A 25,237-nucleotide genomic window follows, 5' to 3' on the forward strand; every position below is an offset into this window, starting at 1 on the left:
AGATGCAAATCTCGCACGCCAATTGTTCATTGGCCGGTTCTAGATAGCTCGAAGCTGATAGGGGCTCCCAGAAGTGATCCCAATTCGTCGGTACGTCCGACGTACGTCGAACGTGACCGACTGAATGGGAACTAATAGGTAACTATGACACATAATGGTCCAGATCAATAGTTCTTGAAGATTGTCCTTCTTTACTCTGAATAAAGTCATAAAATGCATCAGTAATTACTCAAGTGTTACCTAGTCTCTCTTCAAGCACTACTAGTGATCTGGACCATTAGGACTCTTGTTTAAAAAATTAAATGACATGAAATTACATTTATAAGCAAAAACAATGGGATCAATTTTCAGGTTTCAGGTCTTTTAAACCAAATTTTGTTTACAAATGATTCTCAAATATATTATGAACGGAATGAACTGACCATTTAACTTTATGCAATATGTGGGTAAAATGGCCATACATGGGTTTCCCATTTAGTGCAAACCTGTGCTGGGGTTTTAATTTTAAAATTAAAATTAATCGTGATCCAAAATAAAAGTGTGTGTTCAAATAATATATGTGTGTGTGATGTATATATAAATACACACACATGCATGTATATTTAAGAAATATTTGCATGTATATACTGTATAGATAATTAATCCTTTGGGGGACAACGGGGCTCCTTTGATTTGATCCTCCTCTAAAGAACTGATGGCACAAACTCTCCTCAGCTCTTCCTAAAACATCCGCTTTTCGAGATGCTCGTGGAAATGTGTCTGATCGCAAAGATGATTCTGCGCTCATTTGATCTAATATTTGATGTTTTTAAAAATGTTGTAGATTTAAGTAGGAAATATGAATCGCTAAAATGATTGAATATATTTTGAAACAGGTCTTGTTAATGTTTGTCAGTTTTGTTCAGTTTTCAATAACGGAAGACTATGTTAAAGTATGGTTATTAAAGGCATCATATTAAACATGATCATAAACAGCGGCTGACTTTAACATTTGTTGACATGGTTATGATTCAGATTGTAAATATCATTTATTAAGTTAGAGGTAATCACCATATTTATAATGAATCCATCATATTTAAAAATGTGATATTAATCATATCATATCATAAAATAGTATGTATTGTTACAACCGTAAATCTATATTAAATAATTATGGGATCTCCTTCAATGCTTTCAGAATCTTTACTTTTTAAAATGATTTTGTTTCTATAGTTTTCAGATATATTTATATTAGGGCTGTCAAAAGATTAATCGCGATTAATCGCATCCAAAATAAAAGTTTGTGTTTACATAATATATGTGTGTGTACTTATTTATATATAAATACACACACATTCATGTATACATTTAAGAAATATTTGCATGTATATACTGTATATACATTTATATAATCTATAATATATCTATAAATATAAATGTTTTATATATAAAATAATATTTTTTTCTTAAATAAATACATGAATGTGTGTGTATTTATATATAAATAATAATTAACAGAGTACACACACATATATTATGTAAACACAAACTTTTATTTTGGATGCGATTAATCACGATTAATCTTTTGACAGCCCTAATTTATATATTAACATATTTTAATGACAGCATATTTATTGATCAAAAATGAATTATTTTATTCATCAAAACTGTGAAAACAGTGATTGTTTTGAACAAGTATTAACTTAGACATTATTAAAAACTGTATTTGCATCAATACTGTGTGCCTTTTGACACCCCATACATTTTTAAGATTTTTAAATAAAATAAACCACTTTTATGATTTATTTTCATACAAAATCTTTTGCTCCATAAATGCTCAAAACAAACATTTGTATTGTTCTGTATATCATACATTATAGGAGTCGTGAAAAGCACATTTTTCTTAAGGTGTGCCTTTAGCCCCGTTGTACCCAATAAATACAAATAAAACATACTTTTCTTAAATATATACATGAAGGAGTGTGTATTTTAAGTAATAGTTGGCAACAATTTCACAATGATATCTAATATTTTATAGGAACATTGATTTGTAATGTCTTTCCCTGTTCACTTGTTGTGTCTCCCAGAATGCCTGATAAACAGTGGACATATATCTATATATCTATATCATAACAGAAACCCCATAACATTTTCCTGAGATTGATTTATAACAAACAATTTGAAATTTAGATTTCAAAATATGATCATATTTCCATAAGAGTGCTAAATTTGATCATTCAGTCATTGTTAAGGACCAAGGATTTGTTGTTGTCCTGGTGAAACCTCGAAACAAATGTTCTCAGGACATTAAAACTGTGAAGTGTCAGATAAATTCACTCAAATATAATGTGCAAACCTCGACTCTCTGTAAAACACCTTAGGCCTGAATTGGATGAAACTCTCCATGATCTCTTCACTCTCATCAGTCACACTGGGTGGCTTTAAGATGGAGTTTGATTAGTGCAGTAACTCGGGAGCAAGAAAGAAAACCCTTCCAACATGGAGACGATTAAATACAACCTTTTCATTTGAGCCTCAGCCTCAGGTACGGTTGTCCAAATGGCCTTGATTAAGTTCACCTGCCTCTACTGTGCATCAGCGAGGACGCAGTGCTGGAGTTTTATATCCAACACATGGCTACGTTTAGAAAGCGCTTCAGTGCAATTCTAAAATCCAGACCTTATTTGTCTTTGGTTTGTTTTGGAGGGTGTATAAAGATTGCCACCCTGTTCTGTGGTCAGTTACTGATCCCTTTAAATGTACTGTAATCAGTCTGATTGCATTCAATTTAAACCTAATTAGCACACATTCCCTAATCACATGTGTGACGTTAGAACCGTAATAGAATAATCTGCGTTTACTATGTCATTTAAGGAGCAATGAAAAAACGTAAAGCACATAAAAGCTTGTGAAAGAAGATATCAGGTTTAATTACAATCGATAAACATGAATGTGTCCCCCTAAAATACCCACATCCCATAATGCACTGCGCTGAGCTCAATGAAAATATAAATCCAAGATTGATTAAAAACCGGGAGAAATGTTGATTATAAATGTATGTATTTCAATTCTAAATAGTTTATAAAAATTGTTAATATAATTAATTAAAATATTTAAACAAAAGATGCACTTTTATGATGGATAGATGCACTTTTATGATGATAGATGCACTTTTATGATGGATAGATGCTCTTTTATGATGATAGATGCACTTTTATGATGGATAGATGCACTTTTATGATGATAGATGCACTTTTATGATGGATAGATGCACTTTTATGATGGATAGATGCTGTTTTATGATGGATAGATGCACTTTTATGATGGACAGATGCACTTTTATAATGGATGGATGCACTTTTATGATGGATGGATGCACTTTTATGATGGATAGATGCACTTTTATGATGGATAGATGCACTTTTATGATGGATAGATGCACTTTTATGATGGAGAGATGCACTTTTATGATGAATAGATGCACTTTTATGATGGATAGATGCTCTTTTATGATGGAGAGATGCACTTTTATGATGGAGAGATGCACTTTTATGATGGAGAGATGCACTTTTATGATGAATAGATGCACTTTTATGATGGATAGATGCACTTTTATGATGGACAGATGCACTTTTATGATGGAGAGATGCACTTTTATGATGAATAGATGCACTTTTATGATGGATAGATGCTCTTTTATGATGGAGAGATGCACTTTTATGATGGACAGATGCACTTTTATGATGGAGAGATGCACTTTTATGATGAATAGATGCACTTTTATGATGGATAGATGCTCTTTTATGATGGAGAGATGCACTTTTATGATGGATAGATTCACTTTTATGATGGATGGATGCACTTTTATGATGGATAGATGCTCTTTTATGATGGAGAGATGCACTTTTATGATGGAGAGATGCACTTTTATGATGGAGAGATGCACTTTTATAATGGATAGATGCTCTTTTATGATGGATAGATGCACTTTTATGATGATAAATGCACTTTTATGATGATAAATGCACTTTTATGATTGATAGATGCACTTTTATGATGGATAGATGCACTTTTATGATGATAAATGCACTTTTATGATGGATAGATGCACTTTTATGATGATAAATGCACTTTTATGATGGATAGATGCACTTTTATGATGGATAGATGCACTTTTATAATGGATGGATGCACATTTATGATGGATAGATGCACTTTTATGATGGATAGATGCACTTTTATGATGGCTAGATGCACTTTTATGATGGATAGATGCACTTTCTGGGCTTCAAACTGCCATTGTAAATCTTGGAAGAGCCAGGACATTATTAATATAACTCAGATTGTGTTCGTCTGAAAGAAGAATATCATACACACCTCGGATGAGCTGAGGGTGAATAAATCATGGGCTAATCTAAATCTAGCTTTTGTAACAGAGCTTGAGAATCACAAACCTGGGCCCCAGTTCGTCTTCACAGCGCCAGGTGAACTCCCCGAAGCTCTCGTAGCGCTGGTTGTAGTGGTAAAGCACCCGATGGAGGGTCGGCGAGCCCAGGTCCATCAGGGTATTGTAGGCCGTCTGCTGCTCCTTCCCACTGGTGTAGCCGTTGAACAGGTTATAAATCTTGTCTGCTATTTCTGAGGGGATATTCAACCATATCAAATCACTGATAATCTTCTGGATATTTCCCTAAGGTCATTCTACAATATCACTTAGCAAGCGCTTCTCCACCTTGAGCCTTGACGTCGTCCACAGCAGGACAGGGGGTTTTGATCATCACCTCACTGGGGCTGGATCTCCGACCCGTGTTATCCACCGCCCACAGACGAAACCTGACACGCACAGTTACACATTTGACACTTACTCAAGGTTCAGAAATACAGTGTTTTTAGGTTACACTTTATTAAAGGGTTAGTTCACCCAAAAATGAAAATTCTGTCATTAATTCCTCACCCTCATGTGGTTGGACACCCGTCAGACCTCCGTTCATCTTCAGACACAAATGAAGATATTTTAGTGTAAAGCTGATGCTGAGAAAGGCTTCAGATAGGCCTCCATTGGCATTCAGTACATTTACACTCACAAGACCCATAAAAGGCACTAAAAACGCCGTTAAAAAGTCCATCTCACCACAGTGGCTCTACAATAATCTTACGATGCGACGACAATAGTTTTTGTGCGAAAAATAAATAAAAAAAATAACACCTTTATCCAGCTTGTTATTGCCTTCCGTGTGTGTCTCCACGACGCATGCGTGAGAATATGAGCAGATCCGGCGTTCGGGAATCCATGAAATGCCACTTTAACCCCATTTTGAGAACTACAGCGAGACCTAAAGCACAATCAGCGTCTTCCTCTGCTTGTCAACAAATCTCTTCTGGGTCATGTGTCCGAACGCCGGATCTGCTCATATTCTCACGCATGCGTCGTGGAGACACACAAGGAAGACAAGAACAAGCTGGATAAAGGTGTTATTTTGATTTTTTTTGCGCACAAAAACTATTGTCGTCGCATCGTAAGATTATTGTAGAGTCACTGTGGTGAGATGGACTTTGTGACGGCGTTTTTAGTGCCTTTTATGGGTCTTGTGAGTGTAAATGTACTGAATGCCAATGGAGGCCTATCTGAAGCCTTTCTCAGCATCAGCTTTACACTAAAATATCTTCATTTGTGTCTGAAGATGAACGGAGGTCTGACGGGTGTCCAACGACATGAGGGTGAGGAATTAATGACAGAATTTTCATTTTTGGGTGAACTAACCCTTTAACTTTAGACATCTATAAGTTCGCAGCAACATTACTCTCATTAGAGTATTAGACTGTTAGGGTTAGAGTTGGTAGAATAAACTGTTGGGGGAGCATCAACATAAAGTGATTTTAAGATATGTACTCTTTCCCCGCCAGTGTTTTATCTTTTTAAGTTTTTTATAATTTTCAACTTTTATGCCCCCCAGAATATTTTGTTGTATGAATATCTGATCAGATTGTAAACATTAATTTGTGTTATTCTTTATTAAAGGATTAGTTCACTTCAAAATGAACATTTCCTGATGATTTCCTCTCCCCGTCTCATCCCAGATGTTCATGTCTTTCTCTCTTCAGTCGTCTTTAGAGGAAAACACTCCAGGATTTTTCTGCTCATAATGGACTTCAATGGGAACCAACGGCTGAAGGTCCAAATCACTGCAGTTTCAGAGGAAGAGCTTCAGAGGCTCTGACCAATCACAGACGAGGAATAGAGTCTGATCTAGACAAACCATCAACACATTTACAACACACACACACATTTATACACTTTAACCTCAGATGCTCATCTTGCTCTGCTCACACCACGGATTGTGTAATCGCGTAGGAAAGGTCACGCTAGACTGCAGAAGTACCGCCCAGTGTTTACAAATCGCTCGTGTGAAGACTAAATCGCTGGGTTAAAACGGCCCATTCGGTGGGTTCAAATGGCCCATTCGCTGGGTTAAAACACCCTAATCGCTGGGTTAAAATGGCCCATTCGCTGGGTTAAAACGGCCCATTAGCTGGGTTAAAACGACCCATTAGCTGGGTTAAAACGGCCCATTCGCTGGGTTAAAATGGCCCATTCGCTGGGTTAAAATGGCCCATTCACTGGGTAAAAACAGCCCATTCGCTGGGTTAAAACAGCCTAATCGCTGGGTTAAAATGGCCCAATCGCTGGGTTAAAATGGCCCATTCGCTGGGTTAAAACAGCCTAATTGCTGGGTTAAAATGGGCCAATCGCTGGGTTAAAATGGCCCATTAGCTGGGTTAAAACGGCCCATTCGTTGGGTTAAAACGGCCCATTGGCTGGGTTAAAACGGCCATTCGCTGGGTTAAAGCGGCCCAATCGCTGGGTTAAAACGGCCCATTCGCTGGGTTAAAATGGCCCATTCGATGGGTTAAAACAGCCTAATAGCTGGGTTAAAACGGCCCAAACGCTGGGTTAAAACGGCCCATTCGCTGGGTTAAAACGGCCATTCGCTGGGTTAAAGCGGCCCAATCGCTGGGTTAAAACGGCCCATTCGCTGGGTTAAAACGGCCCATTCGATGGGTTAAAATGGCCCAATCGCTGGGTTAAAATGGCCCATTCGCTGGGTTAACACGGCCCAATCGCTGGGTTAAAATGGCCCATTCGCTGGGTTAAAACGGCCCATTCGCTGGGTTAAAACAGCCTAATCGCTGGGTTAAAATGGCCCATTGGCTGGGTTAAAATGGCCCATTCGCTGGGTTAAAACGGCCCATTCGCTGGGTTAAAACAGCCTAATCGCTGGGTTAAAACGGCCCAATCGCTGGGTTAAAACGACCCATTCGCTGGGTTAAAATAGGACCAGAATTGAGAGTAAATTTGCTTCTATCGCGTCTAGTTGGACGCTTTGAACATTTAGAATCCACTATGGCTCCGTATGACTGCTCACTGCCAATATCAGGCGTTCCTCCATGTGGAATGAGTGACTTTTTTATTAATTCATTTATTTTTATTAAAAGCATGAAAGAACAGTAACAACAATTTCCATCATTGTCATACCATAAGTAAGCAATAATTGATGACGGGACATTGAATTATTAGAAAAATAATGCACACCCGAGGTGGTGATGCGGTCACGACGCGAAGCGGAATCACACCTCAAGACATGTAAATCCCTCGCTCCAGACGCTCTATTCACATTCAGTGTGAACAATACAAACATCCTTTAGCAAAAAAAGGTTAAACAACGATGTCGGAAGATTTTGAAGTTGGAGTGTTTTTTGGTAAAGGGCGTTTGTATTAGTCTTCACACGTTCACTTGAGGCCGACTGTGGTGTGAGCAGCGCAAGATGAGGAATTAAAGTGTATAAATGTGTGTGTGTGTTGTAAATGTGGATCAGACTCTATTCCTCGTCTGTGATTGGTCAGAGCCTCTGAAGCTCTTCCTCTGAAACTGCAGTGATTTGGACCTTCAGCCGTTGGTTCCCATTGAAGTCCATTATGAGCAGAAAAATCCTGGAATGATCCTCAAAAAACTGAAGAAAGAAAGACATGAACATCTGGGATGAGACGGGGGTTCATTTTGAAGTGAACTCATCCTTTAACGTCCAAACCTACGTTTTAAAACAATACAAATATAGTGTTGGAAGCACAATCGGTATAATTTTTCGTCACGGCAAAATTCTGGCTGACATGTGAAAGTGGACCAGAGAATAAAGAGCTATCTTTTAGCCTTTTGCAATATGACTGGGAAATGTTGCAGGCCAGACTTGAACCACATCTTCCAACATTAGCACCATCGAGCTATGATTCCTAATAAAATATATCTCTACTAATAATAATAATTTAAGATGCATGTCTCGAACAATCACATTTATCAAAATAAATAAGCTCAGGGTTAAGGTTAAACGAATGAATAAGTGTTCTGGATGTATTCCTCCATTTGGCTGGGAATAACACGTTCAGATAGATCTCGGAAATTATGAACCATTACCTTTTTAGGAGTGCTTTGAAGTTCAGAGTCAACAAATTGTTTCAGTGTGTGAATTATGTAATCATATAACGGCATACACCTCCATTAAAATCAAAATGCATGACTGCACCACTCCCATTACACAAGCACGAGTTTACCTTCGGCTCATGGCTTTGATTTGAGAATCCCTTATGTACAGACAACTCAACTTGAACAATAGCAACCAGCTGTGGCGGTGCAGTGTGTGTGTGTGTGTGTGTGTGCCCACACACTCCGACAGGATCGCTGCCATTGCTCCATCACTGAGGATCTGAGAGAGGCAGGGCGGACACATTACGCTGAACTACATCTCCATCTAGTGGAAGATATCATAAACCACACAGAGCCAGCCACAGAGTGCATACGAGCGAGGGTGTGTGTGTGTGTGTGTGTGTGTGTGTGTGTGTGTGTGAATGTTTAAAAGGGATATAACCCGACCTAACCTCTGCTCTCTATTCCTCTCTCATCAATTACAGAACTATAAAAACCTTGATTATTAATATTGACTATTTATATTTCACACACCTGTTTTGGTGATAGTACTGAACATACACTCTAAAAAATGCTGTGTTAAAAATGACCCAAGTTGGGTTGAAAATGGACCAACCCAGCAATAGGGTTGTTTTAACCCAGAGGTTGGGTTAAATGTTTGCTTAAAACAACCCAATTGCTGGGTTGGTCCATGTTCAACCCAACTTGGGTTATTTTTAACACAGCATTTTTTAGAGTGTAAAGTCTAAGATCCTGCGCTATTTTAGTTTTATTGAATTGGTTCATATTTTTTATTTTTATAATTTTTTTTATTTATTTTTTTGTCATTTCGTTTTTGTCATACTGTAAAAAAAATAATCACGAGTCATGTACACTCTAAAAAAATGCTGAGTTAAAAACAACCCATTTTGGGTTGAAAATGAACTAACCCAGCAATTGGGTTGTTTTAAGCAAACATTTAACCCAACCACTGGGTTAAAACAACCCATTCACATGGTTAAAACATCCCAATCGCTGGGTTAAAACAACCCAATTGCTGGGTTGGTCCATTTTCAACCCAACTTGGGTCATTTTTAACAGCATTTTTTAGAGTGTAAAATCTAAGGTCCTGCTTTATTTTAGTTTTATTGAATTGGTTTATATTTTTATAATATTTAATTTTTTAGTCATTTAGTTTTTGTCATACTGTAAAAAAATGAATCACGAGTCATGCACACTCTAAAAAATGCTGGGTTAAAAACAACCCAAGTTGGATTGAAATGGACTAACCCAACAATTGGGTTGTTTTAAGCAAACATTTAACACGACCCATTCACTGGGTCAAAACAACCCAATTGCTGGGTTAAAAAGAAACCCATTCACTGGGTTAAAACAACCCATTCACTGGGTTAAAATGACCCAATTGCTGGGTTAAAACAACCCATTCACTGGGTTTAAACAACCCAACCGCTGAGTTGGTCCATTTTCAACCCAACTTGGGTCATTTTTAACAGCATTTTTTAGAAAGTAAAGTCTAAGATCCTGCATTATTTTAGTTTTATTGAATTGGTTTATATTTTTATAATATAAATTTTTTTTGTCATTTTGTTTTTGTCATCCTGTAAAAAAATGAATCACGAGTCATGTACACTCTAAAAATGCTGGATTAAAAACAACCCAAGTTGGGTAGAACATTGACTAACCCAGCAATTGGGTTGTTTTAAGCAAACATTTAACCCAACCACTGGGTTAAAACGACCCATCCGCTGGGTCAAAACAACCCAATTGCTGGGTTAGTCCATTTTCAACCCAACTTGGGTTGTTTTTAACCCAGCATTTTTTAGAGTGTAATTTTCACTGGTGATTAACAATAACCTGCATATTTCCTTAGTGTTGTATAAAAAGTTGAGAGCATTTCTCTAATAAGGCCTTAAGCTTTATTAAGCCGCTTTGAAGCTTGGTTTGAGGAACCGATTACGCTGATCAAATTAAAATACCGGTTTATTTTGAAGAGAATTAGTTCAATTATGTGGTTTTATTTAGAGGCGCCATTGTTAGTTCCCAGCATGCTTTGCACATGGCGAGTTCATGTTTGATGTTAATGTGTTTTTGAGTGAAGGGAAACATCTGTTAATGTTTAATGTTCAGTTATGTTTGACTTTTGAAAGAGTTTCTGTCATGCTGAAGTTTTGATTGGTCAGAAGAGCAGAGGTTATGGTTATGTTGTTGATATCTGCATGATTATTAATAATAAGATGCATGTTGTTTTGTTCAATGAGGAATAACTTTGCTATTGAGTATCATAACTCAAAGTCAGATATAAACAGGACATTTCCATTCACTCGGATTCACACACTTCTGAGAGTCAACTTAAAATAAAAAAGCACATTTCACTAGAAATATTACATTCATTGTGTCATAGACTAAACAATTTAGGAGATTATTCAGGTAGGTTACATTAAATAAATCAAGCATTAAATACTTCGCAAAAATATCACGTGTAATATTGTTACCATCATTATTTTAAGTCAATAACACATAACATTTTTTACAGTAAATTTCAGTTTTAGTTAGTTTTGTTTATTACCAGTTAATAATTTTAGTGCTTCAACTTAAACATTTCATTTCAGTTTAAGTTTTTCACCGAGTATTTAGATTTGATTTAAGCTTTATTACAATTACCATAAATGTTTTAGTTTTTAGTTAACCCTTCTCCGGTCTTCAGGGTCTTTTCTGATAAAGACGTTTGCTCAAATAATATTTTTTTTTTCCCTTTGTCCAACTGGCATGAGACTTTGTACAGTGGTCAACACTCTCTAGATCTACAAATAAAAAAAATTAATTGGATTGAAATCTGTTTTTATGTCCATGTGACAAAAAAAGTCACACTCAGGGGCTTAGAAAATGGACAACATTCATCCTCAAAAACAGAAACAACACACACACAGAAATGAAGCGGCACACTTACAACAATGCATACAACATCCACAATGCAAAATGATCATGCTCACACACACACACACACACACACACACACACACACACACACACACACACACACACACACACACACACACACACACACACACACACACACACACACACACACACAGGAACACACACACACACACACACACACACACACACACACACATGAACACACACACACACACACACACACACACACACACACATGAACACACACACACACACACACACACACACACACACACACACACACACAGGAACACACACACACACGCAGGAACACACACACCCACACACACACACACACACACACACACACACACACACACACACACACACACACACACACACACACACACACACACACACACACACACACACACACACACACACACACACACACACACACACTCACAGAGGAACACATTTGTTATTGCTTGTTATTGCTGTTCAGTTCATTGCATTTTGATGTTCATGTTGTGTATTTTTTACTCAATATGTAATAAAACTGTTCATTTGTCTTCATTGTTGCTCTGTTAAAGTAACTAAAGTGTAGATTAAATGTGTAGAATTACAGTTTTTTTTATTTGCTTTGGTACTATTTTCACTAGTAAGGTGTACATTTTCAAAACTCCTAGTACAAAAATCTAAACTGATCACACTTGTAACACAGCTAGTCATTCTTTCAAAACCTGATGTAATGCTTTCATTCAGTGGCACATATCTTCAGTCCACATAATCATTGTTTCAAACACAAGATTATTGTAATATGTAATGAGAACATTCGGTTTAATCACTGAAACACAACAGTATGATCTTCTGTCAGTTTAGTACTTTTAACAATCAGTTCATCCAACAGAAAACAATGCAAGATACATGTTTCAAATCACCCTTGTTGCTGAATTATCTACAGTAACACAGGCTACAGATGCCACATAAGAAAATACGCTTACATTACCTAATTTATGTTATTTAATCTATAATGTTTGTAATAGTATCTATCTATTCAGTGTGTTATCAAAAGGTGTGATGAAGTTACAACACAGCCATGAGGTTCTGGGCTATAGAACAGAGTTTGCTGCCAATACAGTAAATGCTCTCACTGTCCCATATGACTGAATCTACTGTAGTTGAGCTTTATAAGGGTGAGTTACAGTAATGTGTCTCTACCATGGTAATCTGTTTACAGTATCAAATGCATACATACTGTAATGTAAAATGCTGTATTTGATGCCATCTGTCTCCCTTCTTCTGATGCATTTCTGATCAGTCTGATGTTACATTGTCATTGACTATTTCCTTTCCTTTATACTCTACTCTGCTCTGTTCACTCACACACACACACACACACACACACACACACACACACACTCATACACACATGTCTGGTTCACTATCTTTCTGGGTATAAGCAGGCATAATGGTTACAAACTGTATATTCTCTCCCCTTACACTAACCCTACCCATAAACCTATCAATCACACAAAACTTTCTACATTTTTACATTACAGTAAAAAAAAAAAAGTCCCCGCAAGGACAAGTAATTAGGATACTGCCATCTTTATAGGGACATCTTGTCCCCATAATGTAGAGTTTACCAGGCCACACACGCGCACGCACTTTGAACATAGTAGTTATAATCTAAGATCAATTGCTTATAATGTAAAAATAATTAATTACATATGGTTATCTATATCGGAAATTGCAAACAAAGTAGAAACTATGTATATAGAATCAATATCTAAAAGAAATCTATAGGTGAACCAAATGATTAATTGATTAACCATTAAGATCTGTTGGATTAAATAATAGACAAATGTATTAAACTGAACGAGAAGAGATGCAAATCAAAAGTTTCATAGAAAGAGCTTTATGAAAGGCAGTTACTGTGAATGAAACATTTATATAGATGAAACAGTTATTTTTTGTGGTGAAAAAGATACTTTGTAGTTTTGTGTATTGTACTAACACAATTGAAAATATGCTGAAATGTTTGAAAAAAGTGCACTTTTGATGATCTGTTGTGATATTAGCACTATGAGTTTTGAAAATGCACACCTTGCTTGTGAAAATAGTACCAAAGCGAATAAAAAAAACTGTATAAGAAAATCAGGTGTTTGAAATAAATGATAAACTCTAAAGACTCCAACTTTTCTCGTGTTCAGGTTTGATTGTGATCATAATGTAACATCATTGAAAAAAAGATTTTTCAGTACAAAAAAAAGCTAAACTTTGACTAAATTAATTAATTTTAATTATAATTGTGATTTCATAACATTTAGATATGAATATAACTGAAAAATACTTCTTTCAGTCAGTCAAATAGTGGAGCTCTGCAGACCTTTACTGCTAAAAGTCTTTTTATTTTATTTTAAAACGGTATTTTCCAAAAGATGGACAAAAAACCATGTCAAATTATCCATGTTATCCCCACGGATGAAAGTTAGAAAATTGCGTCTTTTATAAAGTGAATTTTACATTAAAAAAACTGATTTTGTGTGAAAATGCATACAAAAAATATATTTTTATTTATTTATACAAATTTAAAAACTATGATAAATACTCCAAAAACTGCACAGATGTTGAGTAAAGACATTAATAAACAGAGCAAAATTACATTTGTTCAAAAAAAAAATATATATATTTTGTTGTGTAATTCCCAAATGAAGGGTTAATGACTAAAGCTGCTAAGACAACATTAAACATCTTGAAATTAAAGTTTTAGATGTGAAAAATACACCCAGATATGAAATTCACTGATACTGTAGCTGATGTAAAGAAATGATTCAAATAGAAAAATAAAAAATGATGCACATTCACTAGCGGACTCAGATTTTTGGACCCCACTGTGTTTTTCTGGAAACTGAAGTGAACCTGACAACAACACTGAACAGATCCATAAATATTACACAGACAATCTGTGCTTTGAACAATGGTCAAATATCAAAAAAACATTTGGAAAGGAGTATACTGAAGGAGGACTCAATCCTCCCTCTGGGCTGGTGTAATCTCTCCCACGTGTGTGTGTGTGTGTGTGTGTGTGTGTGTGTGTGTGTGTGTGTGTGTGTGTGTGTGTGTGCTAACTGCCTGCATATGTGCTTGACATGTAGCTCAGGGGATCAGGAGGACAGGTGGCAGGGTGTTTAAATACAAGCACCTTATTAATGATATGCTGTGTTATATATTTGTATTCATCTGACTATTTCTTTCTATCATCTACCTATTTCTATCCATCTTATAGCAACCGCCCAGAATACCCTAGCAACTGCGTAGCAACCACCCAGAACACCATAGCTACCACCAAAGTGTCCTAGCAACCACCGGAGTACCCTAGTAACCATGTAGCAATACCTTAGTTACCACCACGAGTACCCTAGCAACCACATAGCAAGACCCTTGCAACCACACAGAGTACCCTAGCAACCGCAAAGCAACCACCCCAAGTACCTTAGCAACTGCATAGCAACCAGCCTAGCAACCACCTGAGTACCCTAGCAACCACATAGCAAGACCTTAGCAACCACCCTGAGTACCCTAGCAACTGCATAGCAACCACTCCAAGTACCTTAGCAACTGCAAACTTTTTCTATCTATCATCGGACTATTTCTTTCTATCTATCATCAGACTATTTCTTTCTATCTATCATCTGACTATTTCTTTCTATCTATCATCTGACTATTTCTATCTATCATCTGAGTATTTCCATCTGTCATTTGACTATTTCTATCTATCATCTGACTATTTCTATCCATCTCATAGCAAACACCCAGAATACCGTGGCAACCGCCCAGAATACCCTAGCAACTGCGTAGCAACCACCCAGAACACCATAGCTACCACCAAAGTATCCTAGCAACCACCCTAGCAACCACCTGAGTACCCTAGTAACATGTAGCAATACCTTAGTTACCACCACGAGTACCCTAGCAACCACATAGCAAGACCCTAGCAACCACACAGAGTACCTTAGCAACCGCATAGCAACCATCTATCTATCTATCTATCTATCTATCTATCTATCTATCTATCTATCTATCTATCTATCTATCTATCTATCTATCTATCTATCTATCTATCTATCTATCTATCTATCTATCTATCTATCTATCTATCTATCTATCTATCTATCTATCTATCTATCTATCTATCTATCTAAACTACTAACTAAAAGTCAAACTATTTCAAACTTTAAACTTTTCAAACTATTTCAAACTATTTATTTCAAACTTTTCAAACTATTTCAAACTTTCTGGTCTAGCTTTTCCAAGCCAACTTAAAGTTTGTCTCGACAAACTTTTTTTATCTAGTTAATGATATGCTGTGTTATATATATGTATATGGACACAATCAGGCATAACATTATGACCGGTATATCTTCATCTCCTGTTAGTGGGTGGGATATATTGTGATGATTTGGGCAATGTTCTGATGGGAAACCTTGGGTCCTCCATCATGTGGATGTTCCTTTGACCCGTCTCACCTACCTAAGCATTGTTGAGCCCATGTCCAGCCTTTCATGGAGCCGGTATTCCCTGTGTGTGTGTGGCTCTTTCAGCAGAAAATGCGCCGCCACAAAGCACAAATGCTTCAGGAATGGTTTGAGGAGCACAACCGAGTCCAAATTCCCCAGATCTCAATCCAATCGAGCATCTGTGGGATATGCTGGACAAACAAGTCCGATCCATGGAGGACTTAAAGGATCTGCTGCTAACATCTTGGTGCCAGATATCACAGCACACCTTCATGGAGTCCATGCCTCGACGGGTCAGCAAAAGGGGGGCCAACACAATATTAGGTCATAATGTTATGCCTGATCGGTGTTTACTAGAAGACCATGTTCTTCCCCGTGGCACAAAAATGAGCGTTCCTGAGAAAAGGATGTAATACGTCATGAGGGAGTCTAAACAGACAAGGCCCACCACGCAATTCCCACTTCAACCGTCAACCGGCTTTCATACAAAAGCCATGATTGGGCCAATTATACTTTCCAAGAAGTCTCCATACCTGCTCCAAAGACTGCCAAGCTCTTTAGTGAAAAGCACATGCTAAATCAACTACTGATATTGGACAATTGACACCGGTCAGAAGTTCTCCAGGCATATTTTACACAAATCATTATCGGATTTTCACAGCCTCAGTTGGATATAATTGCTCAGGCTCACGCAGATTTAAAATCCCTCATCTGACTGAAGTCATGCAACTCAACGTCAGTTCAAAGGCCAAGTACATCACGCGGCCAAAAGAGTGTGTGTGTGTGTGTGTGTGTGTGTTCCGGAGCGCGATGAGGAATCCTGCCATCACACTTACATTAACAAACATAAGGCCTGGAGATGATTATTATTATTATGGTCACACGTTATATTAGGTGTCTTTACCTATGTACTAATATTGAAATTAATCATTTGATACAATGCACTTATTGTGTACGTACATGCTTTTACATTATACTGATATTTCAAAAAATACCTGCATGAGATTATATTTATATCACAAAAGTGTTTTGCACTACAACATGAACACAATAAGTACATTTAGAATATGCCAATATGCAATTTGGAAATAATAAAAATAAACATTATTATGATTATTATTATTCTTGTTATAGAATATGCCAATATGAATTCATTAATTATAGTAATAATAATAATATTTTTTATATTATTATTATTATTATTATTATTATTATTATTATTATTATTATTATTATTATTATTGTTATTATTATCATTTTAGATTATGCCAATATGCAATTTGGAAATAATACAAATAAAATTATTATTATTTTTATTATTAATATTAGTATCATTTTAGATTATGCCAATATGCAATTTGGAAATAATAAAAATAAACATTATTATTATTATTATTATTATTATTATTATTATTATTATTATTATTATTATTGTTGTTATTATTATTATAATTATTATAATTATTATTATTATTATTATTATTATTATTATTATTATTATTATTATTATTATTATAGAATATGCCAATATGAATTCAGGAATTAAAGTAATAATAATTCCTATTTTTTATATTATTATTATTAGTATAATTTTAGATTATGCCAATATGCAATTATTATTATTATTTTATAATATGCCAATATGCAATTTGGAAATAATACAAATAAAATGTATTATTATTATTATTATTATTATTATTATTATTATTATTTTATAATATGCCATATGCAATTTGGAAATAATACAAATAAGCATATTATTATTATTATTATTATTATTATTATTATTATTATTATTATTATTATTATTATTATTATTGTTATAGAATATACAAATATGAATTTTGTAAGTAATTATAGTAATAATAATTCATATTTGTAATTATTTGTATTATAATTATTTATTATTATAATATATGCCAATATGAATTTTGGAAATAATAAAATTATTATTATTATTGTTGTTGTTGTTGTTAGAGAGTATGCCAACAGGAATTTTGGAAATAGTAACAATAATCATTCAAATGACATGTTTTAATTAATAAATCATAATAATATTAACATTTGCATTTGTATTATTTCCAAAATGCATATAAATCAAAGAGGACATGAATGATTTGTCAGGACATATAGTGTTTCTTTCATTTCTGTTTTTCATAAGTTTAATAATTAAATAAATCAATATAAAGTATTGAAGTATTATGACATGATAGGTGTTTTTTCAAGGGTAGGGGCTAATATGATATATTCTTGATCATATTTAAGAGCAAATCAAATAAGATGAAACATTTGTGTTGAGCACATTCTAGTGTTCATCTCAGTGGAAATGCTGCTATAGAACAGCCTGAAGTCATGCGTGTGCGTGTTTAGAGACAGAACTCACATGTATGTGGAGTCGGGCTCCAGTCATGCGTGTGCGTGCTTAGAGACAGAACTCACATGTATGTGGAGTCGGGCTCCAGTCATGCGTGTGCGTGTTTAGAGGCAGAACTCACATGTATGTGGAGTCGGGCTGCAGTCATGCGTGTGCGTGTTTAGAGGCAGAACTCACATGTATGTGGAGTCGGGCTCCAGTCATGCGTGTGCGTGTTTAGAGGCAGAACTCACATGTATGTGGAGTCGGGCTCCAGTCATGCGTGTGCGTGTTTAGAGGCAGAACTCACATGTATGTGGAGTCGGGCTGCAGTCATGCGTGTGCGTGTTTAGAGGCAGAACTCACATGTATGTGGAGTCGGGCTCCAGTCATGCGTGTGCGTGTTTAGAGGCAGAACTCACATGTATGTGGAGTCGGGCTCCAGTCATGCGTGTGCGTGTTTAGAGGCAGAACTCACATGTATGTGGAGTCGAGCTCCAGTCATGCGTGTGCGTGTTTAGAGGCAGAACTCACATGTATGTGGAGTCGGGCTCCAGTCATGCGTGTGCGTGTTTAGAGGCAGAACTCACATGTATGTGGAGTCGGGCTCCAGTCATGCGTGTGCGTGTTTAGAGGCAGAACTCACATGTATGTGGAGTCGGGCTGCAGTCATGCATGTGCGTGTTTAGAGACAGAACTCACATGTATGTGGAGTCGGGCTCCAGTCATGCGTGTGCGTGTTTAGAGGCAGAACTCACATGTATGTGGAGTCGGGCTGCAGTCATGCGTGTGCGTGTTTAGAGGCAGAACTCACATGTATGTGGAGTCGGGCTGCAGTCATGCGTGTGCGTGTTTAGAGGCAGAACTCACATGTATGTGGAGTCGGGCTGCAGTCATGCGTGTGCGTGTTTAGAGGCAGAACTCACATGTATGTGGAGTCGGGCTCCAGTCATGCGTGTGCGTGTTTAGAGGCAGAACTCACATGTATGTGGAGTCGGGCTCCAGTCATGCGTGTGCGTGTTTAGAGGCAGAACTCACATGTATGTGGAGTCGGGCTCCAGTCATGCGTGTGCGTGTTTAGAGGCAGAACTCACATGTATGTGGAGTCGGGCTCCAGTCATGCGTGTGCGTGTTTAGAGGCAGAACTCACATGTATGTGGAGTCGGGCTCCAGTCATGCGTGTGCGTGTTTAGAGGCAGAACTCACATGTATGTGGAGTCGGGCTCCAGTCATGCGTGTGCGTGTTTAGAGGCAGAACTCACATGTATGTGGAGTCGGGCTGCAGTCATGCATGTGCGTGTTTAGAGACAGAACTCACATGTATGTGGAGTCGGGCTCCAGTCATGCGTGTGCGTGTTTAGAGGCAGAACTCACATGTATGTGGAGTCGGGCTGCAGTCATGCGTGTGCGTGTTTAGAGGCAGAACTCACATGTATGTGGAGTCGGGCTGCAGTCATGCGTGTGCGTGTTTAGAGGCAGAACTCACATGTATGTGGAGTCGGGCTCCAGTCATGCGTGTGCGTGTTTAGAGGCAGAACTCACATGTATGTGGAGTCGGGCTGCAGTCATGCGTGTGCGTGTTTAGAGGCAGAACTCACATGTATGTGGAGTCGGGCTGCAGTCATGCGTGTGCGTGTTTAGAGGCAGAACTCACATGTATGTGGAGTCGGGCTCCAGTCATGCGTGTGCGTGTTTAGAGGCAGAACTCACATGTATGTGGAGTCGGGCTCCAGTCATGCGTGTGCGTGTTTAGAGGCAGAACTCACATGTATGTGGAGTCGGGCTCCAGGCAGCGAGTGATCAGAGAGATGGAGGCCAGAGGGTCAGGGACGTCCCCCAGCATCACACACGGAGATTTGGCCCCGGACATGATGTCGTCCACAAAACTCAACATCGTCTCTGTGAAGAGGAGGACACTTGGTTTAGCACACACACACACACACACACACACACACACACACACACACACACACACACACACACACACACACACACACACACACACACACACACACACACACACGCACACACACTCACACAAATGATTACAGGACCTAAAAACACATATTGATCTCTGGTTTTAAAGGTGCAATATGTAAGATTTTCACAGTAAAATATCCCAACACCACTAAGCCCATGTTATATATGTTGTTCAGTTGAGTACTTACAATATCTCAAATGTTTCCAACTATTTATAAATCGTAAGAGAAATGTGATTTTAACCAATGAACCGGTTTAAAAGAGAAACAGGTTCAGGAACATGCTGGCCAAGTGAGTTTTTAGAAAATAACATTGAATAGTAAGTTCTGTCCAGTGTTAATTTCGTTGACGAAGAAATTTCCATCAACAACCTTTTTTACTGAGGAAAACGAGACGAAAACTAAATAAAAACTAGTGTTGGAAGACAAAAACTGCACATTTGATCTGAACTGATCTAACGGCTGGAAAACACACGGCTCACACACCCCCAATCCAGCTCCAGAGCGGCTCAATCAATAACACACACACACACACACACACACACACACACACACACACACACACACACACACACACACACACACACACACACACACACACACACACACACACCCCCAATCCAGCTCCAGAGCGGCTCAATCAATAACACACACACACCCCCAATCCAGCTCCAGAGCGGCTCAATCAATAACACACATTTATGCCAGACCAGTGTTTATGAACTAATGCTGATGAATAATGACAATGTTTACTTTACGATGTTTATATAGTAAGATGTTTTATACGGTTGTAATAATCAATATTTGATCTCCTCATCTGAACTTGAATGAGCTCCTGCAACTGCAACAGAGGCGCAGACATTTCAAAATAAGAGTCCTGGTGTATTTCCAGCTGGTTTATAATTAAAAGTCACGCATTATATATTAATTTTTGGTTACACAATAAACTGTATTTAATTTCATTCCCATTTAATTCAGAGTCAAGAGGAAAGACCAGTATTTGACACATATTCAATAAAGTATCAGGGATATAAGAGTTCACTAAAACCATTAAAAAAATCTTCATTACTTGAAATAAAATAAAAAAACTTTTTTGAAGCTTTAGCTTAACCTGATATGGCCTACTAACTAAAACAGAAATACAAAGTTATAAAAACTATATAGATGTTTTAAAAAAACAAACAAAAAAGTGAATTGAGCTCTTTCGTGTATTTTTAATGTCAAAAATGTCAGTTCAAGTGACAGTCGGTTATGTGACGCTTAAATGCTTAATGTATTACAATTTAACTAAACTCATTCGATTTTGGTCGACTTAAACTAGACTAAAACTAAAACCAATTCAGGTGACTAAAATATGACTAAAACTAAATGGCATTTTAGTCAAAAGACTACGACTAAAACTAAATCAAAATTTGCTATCAAAATTAACACATGGTTCTGTTATATATTTCAATGACTTGTACAGTTTTTTGCCGTGGCACTGATTCAGTATCAGTATCGAGGTATTTTAGTCATCGATATGTGGTTTTGTTTCATTAATTCAGTGTATACTTTTTTCTTGATTTACCCCAAAAGAATGGAAGTGAAATGTGACAACATGCCCCATAGGTTATCGTGACAACACTAGTTTCAAGTGTTTCTAATCCAGTATGATTAATGATATTAGGAGACATCCAAAACAAACAGCAGCGAAACAGCCCATCTTCTCAGGAAAGCCTCTGAGCGCTGTTTTGCACGAGGACTTCCCTCACCCTGACTGACCCAGAGCTATGAAAACAAGTGTCTCCCGCTTCCAGAACCTTCCAGAGACGGAGACCCAGTGGTTTGGACAGTCCGAGTGGAGGAGATGTTAGTGGTTTGATTTCTCACGTGACCCAGATCGAGCTGCGAGTGTCAGCCGTCTAAAAACCCAAATAAAGAGCCCATACAGAAGTTGCCTTTCTTATTAGAAAGTGGACGGGGGAATGTTTGCCCAGCTGGCCCGCCTGCGTCATAGCGGAGAGAAACCTCCAGTCCGGCGATGGGGAACCTTTTAAAAGCGCTGTCTTCCTCTTCAAAAGTTCCAGGATGCCAGGATAAACGCGGTGTGTGTGTGTGTGTGTGCTTGCTGGTAAGTATTTACAGTGCTTGTGGAGAAGAGAGTCGATGAACACACACTCTGACGGTAATGAAAAGTGACATTGTGAGGAACTTCAGCACTTCGGGTCTTATTTATCCAGTCATATCCAGTTCCACCCACAGCGAGCTCTAACGTCTCTGTTTTGTGTCGGTGAAATGTAAAAAGGCAATAAAACTTTGATGTGTGTGGAAAATTTTGTGAGTGTTTTTATGAGATATTAAATTGTGTGCCATTAAGGAACCGAGGATCACACAATGTTGTAAGATTTTTTCACGGAGAACATTTCATCAGGAATACTGAATGGGAAAAGTGATGTAGGACGGGCCTGTTTTTTGACCATGTTACACAAAATAATTCATTATCATACACTCACCTAAAGGATTATTAGGAACACACACTAATACTGTGTTTGACCGCCATTCCCCTTCAGAACTGCCTTAATTCTACGTGGCATTGATTCAACAAGGTGCTGAAAGCATTCTTTAGAAATGTTGGCCCATATTGATAGGAGAGCATCTTGCAGTTGATGGAGATTTGTGGGATGCACATCCAGGGCACGAAGCTCCCGTTCCACCACATCCCAAAGATGCTCTATTGGGTTGAGATCTGGTGACTGTGGCGGCCATTTTAGTCCAGTGAACTCATTGTCATGTTCAAGAAACCAATTTGAAATGATTGGAGCTTTGTGACGGTGCATTATCCTGCTGGAAGTAGCCATCAGAGGATGGGGACATGGTGCTCATAAAGGGATGGACATGGTCAGAAACAATGCTCAGGTAGGCCGTGGCATTTAAACCATGCCCAATTGGCACTAAGGGGCCTAAAGTGTGCCAAGAAAACATCCCCCACACCATTACACCACCACCACCAGCCTGCACAGTGGAAACAAGGCATGATGGATCCATGTTCTCATTCTGTTTACGCCAAATTCTGACTCTACCATCTGAATGTCTCAACAGAAATCCAGACTCATCAGACCAGGCAACATTTTTCCTAACATTTTGGTGAGCTTGTGTAAATTGTCGCCTCTTTTTCCTCTTTGTAGTGGAGATGAGTGGTACCTGGTGGGGTCTTCTGCTGTTGTAGCCCATCCGCCTCAAGGTTGTGTGTGTTGTGGCTTCACAAATGCTTTGCTGCATACCTCGGTTGTAACGAGTGGTTATTTCAGTCAAAGTTGCTCTTCTATCAGCTTGAATCAGTCGGCCCATTCTCCTCTGACCTCTAGCATCAACAAGGCATTTTCTCCCACAGGACTGCCGCATACTGGATGCTTTTCCCTTTTCACACCATTCTTTGTAAACCCTAGAAATGGTTGTGCGTGAAAATCCCAGTAACTGAGCAGATTGTGAAATACTCAGACCGGCCCGTCTGGCACCAACAACCATGCCACACTCAAAATTGCTTAAATCCCCTTTCTTTCCCATTCTGACATTCAGTGTGGAGTTCAGGAGATTGTCTTGACCAGGACCACACCCCTAAATGCATTGAAGACACTGCCATGTGATTGGTTGATTAGATAATTGCATTAATGAGAAATTGAACAGGTGTTCCTAATAATCCTTTAGGTGAGTGTATATCATTTATTTTAAACATATGATGTTAAATGTTCACCGGGTCAATGTGTCCTTAATTGGCAAAGCCTGACCAGCACCCTGGCAAACTCAGAAGACAACTCGGACGGGCAGGATTTAGGACTTTGAATTTATGATTCGACCTTTCTATGAAAGATTATAAAGACATTTTCTTTGAAAAGGATGGTGAAATCTTATGCATACATGTGGTGATGTCGGTATAAGTATCCTTTTCTTGTTTCTTAATCTTAAAACATATTTGCTCATGCTCATTCCCTCGTTTTAAAGAGGGTTTATGATGTGATTTCTTGTTTTCCTTTCTCTTTAGTGTGTTATGAGGCTGTGCAGAGTTACAAAGCTCAAAGAGGTATTCTTTGTAAAGGTTAAAGAGATAGTTCACCCCAAAGTGAAAATTAGCCCATGATTTACTCTTTCTTAAGTTATCTGGTGTGTATGACTTTCATCTTTCAAATGAACACAATCAAAGCTACATAAAAAAATCCCAAGCTTTTTAATGGCAGTGACTGTTGGGTCATTTTTGAAGTCCATAAAACTGCATCTATTAATCATAAAAGTGCATCTATAAATCATAAAAGTGCATCTGTCCATCATAAAAGTGCCTCTATCCATCATAAAAGTGCATCTGTTCATCATAAAAGTGCATCTATCCATCATAAAAGTGCATTTATCCATCATAAAAGTGCATCTATCCATCATAAAAATGCATCCATCCATCATAAAAGTGCATCTACCCATCATAAAAGTGCATCTATCCATCATAAAAGTGCATCTAGCCATCATAAAATTGCATATATCCATCATAAAAATGCATCCATCATCATAAAAGTGCATTTATCCATCATAAAAGTGCATCTATCCATCATAAAAGTGCATTTATCCATCATAAAAGTGCATCTATCCATCATAAAAGTGCATCTATCCATCATAAAAGTGCATCTAGCCATCATAAAAGTGCATCTATCCATCATAAAAGTGCATCTATCCATTATAAAAGTGCATTTATCCATCATAAAAGTGCATCTATCCATCATAAAAGTGCATTTATCCATCATAAAAGTGCATCTATCCATCATAAAAGTGCATTTATCCATCATAAAAGTGCATCTATCCATCATAAAAGTGCATCTATCCATCATAAAAGTGCATTTATCCATCATAAAAGTGCATCTAGCCATCATAAAAGTGCATTTATCCATCATAAAAGTGCATCTATCCATCATAAAAGTGCATCTATCCATCATAAAAGTGCATCTATCCATCATAAAAGTGCATCTATCCATCATAAAAGTGCATTTATCC

At 37.5% G+C, this 25,237-nt stretch overlaps 1 protein-coding gene across 6 annotated transcripts in view; it reads right to left on the bottom strand.

The window, feature by feature from the left end:
• astn1 (astrotactin 1) overlaps positions 1-25,237 on the bottom strand; it is a 463,883-nt gene that overhangs the window by 17,882 nt on the left and 420,764 nt on the right. For all 6 annotated transcript variants that reach the window (XM_079819008.1, XM_079819011.1, XM_079819007.1 and 3 more), the window contains 3 exons: positions 20,015-20,147; positions 4,712-4,812; positions 4,434-4,617 (listed from right to left, as the gene is read on the bottom strand). In XM_079819008.1, coding sequence (XP_079675134.1) covers positions 4,434-4,617; positions 4,712-4,812; positions 20,015-20,147 — 418 coding nt within the window. The remainder of the gene's footprint in view (positions 1-4,433; positions 4,618-4,711; positions 4,813-20,014; positions 20,148-25,237) is intronic.

The sequence above is a fragment of the Gobio gobio genome (genome assembly GCF_949357685.1).
Source record: "Gobio gobio genome assembly, chromosome: 6".
Taxonomy (NCBI): Eukaryota; Metazoa; Chordata; class Actinopteri; order Cypriniformes; family Gobionidae; genus Gobio; species Gobio gobio.